This window comes from Pyxicephalus adspersus, chromosome 1, assembly GCF_032062135.1.
Source record: "Pyxicephalus adspersus chromosome 1, UCB_Pads_2.0, whole genome shotgun sequence".
Taxonomy (NCBI): Eukaryota; Metazoa; Chordata; class Amphibia; order Anura; family Pyxicephalidae; genus Pyxicephalus; species Pyxicephalus adspersus.
Window position 1 is genome coordinate 55,170,350 of NC_092858.1, and position 6,222 is coordinate 55,176,571.

Genomic DNA, 6,222 nt, shown 5'->3' on the forward strand with positions numbered 1-6,222 from the left:
ACACACACACACACACACACACACACACACACACATACACAGTATAATTATTATTATAGTGTTTTTTTTATATCACCAACATATTACGTAGCGCTGTACATTAAATAGGGGTTGCAATGATAGACAGATCCAAACAATGACACGAGGAGTAAAGGACCAGGACTCGAAAGAGTTCCTATATAATCATTTTTTCTTTAGCATCAGATTCTAATTTGAAAGCTATCCTCACACATAAATAAAATAAACATCACAAAAAAAGAAAAAGAAAGATGTATATCAATATACACTAAAACATTATGCAAGAAAAAAAATAAACCTGTCATTACAAAAACCTGACATAAAAGACCTGCTATATAAGGTCTCTGCTTCTAGGATGCAATGCTTATCCTTGATTTACTAGTGAACTAGTCAATGATTTTCCATACATAGCAGACATTTGCATGCTTGTTGGAAGTCTGGTCTGTACAACTGGTGACCTGAGAACTGCATGCAATCCATTGGCCCTTCTTTTGCAATCCTAACTACATTTTTCCTATTAAACTGGAACCAGCAGGACACTCCCAAAGTTTTACTTTCCAGCAATATTCTGCATGGTGTTCCACAGGTTCCAAGACATAACATATAGAGCTGCTGAGCTCTCTGAATCTCACTGTAATTATGCTAGCACTGCCTGTCAAGTAGAATGAACTCCTGGGTATTTATATTGTTTTTAAGCTGAACTCCACTTTCTAGAAACACTTGCAAGCCAATGTCTATGGCAACACAAGTTCAGTAAATCGGAGATCTGCCATAAATCACTTCACTAGGCTGAGGTTTACCAGTTACATTAAAGTTACATTACTAGTTACAGTTACATTAAAGGTATTATAGCCACACCAATGCTGTATGCATATGTAAAAACGGAGAGTTTAGTATTTAGACTGTTTTCAGTAAGAATATAGTTGAATTCTAAAAGACATTTGCAAGACCCAAAGTCAGTCAAAGTAAAAAATGAAATGTCAGTGTGGCAGGAGCTAAAGGGAATCTGTGGCCTGCATATGAGGTGTAAACTGCAGCCTGTAGGGAAATTCAGCATCAGCTGTACAACGGGTCAGCACACACAGAACATACTCCATATATCAGGTCTGGAGAACAAGGGAAAATGAGAAATACAATAAGTTATATATTGCCCTAAAAATCTTTTGATCATTTGAGCGATTTAAACCAATTGCTACTACCGCCCTTTAATGGTAAAATTTTATCAAAACTATAACTTGGGAGAAAAAGCAGTGATGAAAAGATTTTATAAGATACGTAAGGGTAAAAGTAAAAAGTTTTGCATTGTATTGGACTTGTACTAGTAATTATGCATTGCGGTAATAAACAGCCTGAAAGGGTGGTCTATGTTGCCTAGAGGAACCAAATGCTTCTTTGTTTAAAAAATCCTGTCCATGTCTGGGCAACTGGTCCAACTGGTGGGAAGAGGATAATTTTTAGTCTGATGGTAAATACAATGTTACTGTTGAGGTCAGGAAATGTCTGGGAAAAGATTCATGATGCCCATCAATGGTATGTCTGCCCATCTTCTAACCATAACCAGCCCTGGTAATTTCATGATTCTGTTAGTGAGCCAGTTATAGCCACCATGCATCTATGTGGTTTCACATGTTACCTAGTGATGTATATTTATATCTTTTTTTTCATCTGTCTCAGTAATCCTAAACTGCCAAAAGAATATATTAGTAAGTGATCTCAGATGCAATGATTACTAGACTTCTAAAGATGGTCCGTTAAGGATTTTTATTGCATTAAACATTTTATTTAGTGTCCAGACCACAATACAATCCTCACAACTCAATAGGGCTACACCATCTCATAACTTTGTATATTTACTGTTCAGGTTTTGCCCCTCATCACTATTTCAGTGTCCAACCCAGAAATGTTTTTTAAGCTGGGTGGGAAGGAATTGTAGGTGGGTGGCAGTCCCTGTATAAGAGCAAGCTCAACTGCACTTAACTGCTAAATGTTGAGATTGGCAACATATTAGCTGAACCGCAATTCTGAAAGGGGGCTAAGGCTTAGTATAAATCAACTTTTTAGAAAGTCTGGTATGAACATATTTATTTTCAAAATTAACAGGTGGAAATAGCAGTGTTCTCCACAGCCCCTTTTAGATGGGCGCACCACCCGACTCTTTTCAGTAACCAAAATGTTCTCGCGGACCATCCGTTGGTGACCACTGCTGTGGTTAACTGCAAGTCATAAATAACCCTTGGCCACAAGTGATGCCAACCAGCACAGATGGATACCTAAAGACCCATCTGGTAAAATGTAGGGCCAACATGGAGTGAGATTGAACTGGGCATTTTTTCATTGTGTTTCTAAAAAGAACTAGTGCTCTTTCCCCAACATTATGAATCAGATTTACAGGGAACATCTATTGGTAAATGGGGGATGAAGATAGGTCATGCTGTTTTTTAAAGACAAGGTTCATGGTTTAGGCAAAGCCGATTGTAAGCAACTTCACAACCTGTAAAAACTACAGAATCCTGAATGAAGAACACACTTCCTCATATATGGAAGCTGAGCCCAGCTGAGTTACAAGTTCTACCCAGATATCGTACAATTTGCAATTCTTTATAAATCCCCTTGATAATATTCTGCATCAAGCTTCACCAACACTGCAGTGTATGTTTCAGTAATTTATTCACCACCCTCAATCCAAAGACAAAGCTACAAAAATATTAGCGATGACTAATCTAATCTTATCATTTTCTTCTGACGTAATACTGAAAGCTAGAGAATTAAAATAAGTTTTATATTTAATTAATAAAGACGCTGTGACAAAATAAAGGTCAGTTAGATGGTTCCTGACTGTACATTTATGTGTTGTTTCCTAAATTGCAAACAAAACAAGTTTAGTATGGCTATAAAACAACTACTTTTTCATAAAACCAGTTCAATAAACTTTCAGGCCTCAAACATTAGGTTTAAATACTCAGTATCAGGACTTATTAATGCCATGAGCAAAGATGTGCAGTCATACAAACAAAGTCGGCCTGACTTATTAAAGTGCTCCAGGACTGGAGAAGATGGACTATCGTGGAAGAAACCAAGGTGATCCAGAAACCCTGGAATGGATCTGGTCCAAGAATTATAGAAAATGATTTTAAAGAAATCCATTACAGGTTCTTCCACGATGGGCTATCTTCTCTAGTCTTGGAGATCCTTAATAAATCAGACCCAGTATATGAGCACTTGCCATAAGTTACTGCTATTTGTTTTTATTATTATTTTTACCAGGATTTTTATAGCGCCAACAAATTACGCAGTGCTGTACATTAAATAGGGGTTGCAAATGACAGACGATTACAGTGACACAGAAGGAGAGGAGCCTGTCCCGAAGAGCTTGCAATCTAGTAGGTGGGGGAATTAGCACACAATAGCAGGGGAGATGGCCTTGATTTTGCTGATCCTACGGACATACGGTTCATCAAATTGAGAGTGAACTTAAAAACCTAGGATGAGGCATTGAGTTTGCATGCATGCGAGCTTGATGAGATCATAGGCCACTTACAAACAGCAAACATTACATTTCAGAATAAGTGCTACATTTCTGCACAGCAATTCTCTATGTATAACGCTAGTATTATCATTTGAGATCTGTAATGCAGCAAGTTGTACACTGTTTCCTAGGTCTTTAATGACGACTTTGAAACTTGCTAAATTACCTTCATCCAAAGGGCTCACTAGCACTTCCTAGTTCTGACAGCAACACAGAGCTGTCACATGGAAGCCACCATGTCAAAACAAAATCTGACATAGCATGCAAGTAAGGTTAGAGCATACCAATATTTATTTGCACACATGTATACTGGTCATCTAAGGTCACTTAGGTGGAATATTTCTACATATACCCTATGTAAGGGTGCTAGCACACACCATCACTTCCATGGCATTTTTCTCTACATATGAAAACCATTAAAGCTGAAACTTCTCAACTTGGATCAGTAGCCTGGAAGCCATGGCAGGTCATCTCCAAAGGCCACCACTTCCTAGTTCTTTCTTACAACACAAAGCCGCCACATGGTAGCCATTATGTCAAAACAAAAGCAGGAATCACAGGCATATTCCTAAATTGTTTGGACATATTTAGGGTTCTTATAAGGAACCTTTGGTAGTAAGCACATGACAACCTTTATTTAAGCCTACACATGTATACCGGTCATCTAAGGTGACTTTGTGTAACTTTTTAATGTACGCTTTCACATGGACAATGCAAAGGTGCGATAACACGCAATCACATGACTTATTCCTCTACTTAGGAAAACCATGAAAGTAAATCTTAAAACTTCTCACCTGACTTGGGTCAGTAGCCTTGAAGACATGGCAGGCCATCTCAGACTCTGGGTTGTCAGGTTGGGTTTTTATCAAGTAGGCAAAATATGAGGGGTCTTGGCTGTTATGGATGAAGCGGGCAATATGCTGCGCTTTGTGTTCAAAGATAAAGACTGCGCTGTTACCACTGGCACCATTCAAGGCTGGCACACAGCGAAGGTGCGGGGTAACTAGTAACAACTGCACCTCCCGGCATGGTGCCACACAGCCAGGGGGATCCTGTCTTTCTGCACGTCTGCGGATTTCCGCCACCAGCCATGGCAGCATGGGCAAAGTTGTCCTACGGTCTAAGGATGACCATCCAACATACCATAGGCGGAACCTCTTCTCCCCTTTGCCAGTCCTATCAGGGGCCGCTTGTTCCTCCAACAGGGGGTGACACTGGTCTGCTGAACTTCTTCTCTCCATGATTGCCCCTCAAGCCAACACAGTATGAAAGGTCCTAGTATTGGGGATAAAAGTACAGTATAATAATCCTTGAGGATTGAAGCTCTGTGCAGTGTATCAGCAGTACTGCAGTGTTATATGTGGAAGATCCTGTACAAGTCCAGACGTGACCAGAAGGCACAGGAATACCTCAGCACGGGGTAATAGTGAAGGCTTGCACAGCCACATGGCAGGGGCACACAATTGTGCCTTCAGGATCTGCTTTCCCACACAGCCCTGTCTGTTTCCTTCTCCCCTCCCTCTAGCTAGAGATCGTCATGACAGATCCTGCAGATCGGACTCCCCTCCTCCTGCCTGTATCAGCCTCTCATTGTCTCGCTGCACGCTCATAGCGCTCCGGACTGCGATATTCCGGATCCCTGCGCAGGCATTGCCCGAACATTCAGCCCGAGAGGAAAGCCCTGATTGCCGTGACACCTTCCTCCCTGCACAGCACGGCAGCCCCCACCTCTTCCTAGCACGGCATGGAGGGTGTCTGCTTCCATACACACACCCCCTGCAACAACTTCATCACACTGCCCCGGCCTGCGGGCCCGCCTGAGGAGACATTATATTTCCATGTATGCCCATAGGGGGCAGTGTGAGGAGGGCAGATAGCCTTCATTATAACCCCATGGGGGGCAGTGTGAGGAGGGCAGATAGCCTTCATTATAGCCCCATAGGGTGGAAGTGTTAGGAGGGCAGATAGCCTTCATTATAGCCCCATAGGTTGTCAGTGTGTATGGAGATGAAAGCCCCACAGTGTACTTTATGACAAATTTGGTGCCCCACTGGGTGTCATTGTATGGCAGAGAGGTGCCCCATGGGCGTCAGTGATTGAGGAGAGAGGTGCCATGTGGGGTGTCGATGTGCAAGGAGAGAGGTGCCATGTGGGGCGTGGGAGGAGAAAGGTGCCATGTGGGGCATGGGAGGAGAGAGGTGCCATGTGAGGCGTGGGTGTGTGAGGAGAGAGGTGCCATGTGGGGTGTGGGTGTGCAAGGAGAGAGGTGCCATGTGGGGCGTGGGTGTGTGAGGAGAGAGGTGCCATGTGGGGCGTGGGTGTGCGAGGAGAGAGGTGCCATGTGGGGCGTGGGTGTGTGAGGAGAGAGGTGCCATGTGGGGGGTGGGTGTGTGAGGAGAGAGGTGCCATGTGGGGCATGGGTGTGCGAGGAGAGAGGTGCCATGTGGGGCGTGGGAGAAGGGAGGTGCCATGTGGGGTGTGGGAGGATAGAGGTGCCATGTGGGGCGTGGGTGTGCGAGGAGAGAGGTGCCATGTGGGGCGTGGGAGGAGAGAGGTGCCATGTNNNGGGCAGTGTGAGGAGGGCAGATAGCCTTCATTATAGCCCCATAGGGTGCAAGTGTTAGGAGGGCAGATAGCCTTCATTATAGCCCCATAGGTTGGCAGTGTGTATGGAGATG

General features: G+C 43.3%; 1 protein-coding gene across 6 annotated transcripts in view; it reads right to left on the reverse strand.

The window, feature by feature from the left end:
* Positions 1–5,300, reverse strand: part of TBC1D4 (TBC1 domain family member 4) — a 90,067-nt gene extending 84,767 nt beyond the window's left edge. For 2 of the 6 annotated variants that reach the window (XM_072410614.1, XM_072410600.1), the window contains exon 1: positions 4,339–5,296. In XM_072410614.1, coding sequence (XP_072266715.1) covers positions 4,339–4,785 — 447 coding nt within the window. In that variant the 5' untranslated portion in view covers positions 4,786–5,296. Of the gene's footprint in view, positions 1–4,338 lie in introns of all 6 variants that reach the window. The other 4 variants (XM_072410623.1, XM_072410630.1, XM_072410607.1 and 1 more) reach the window with 3 other exon arrangements.
* Positions 5,301–6,222: the final 922 nt, after the last annotated feature.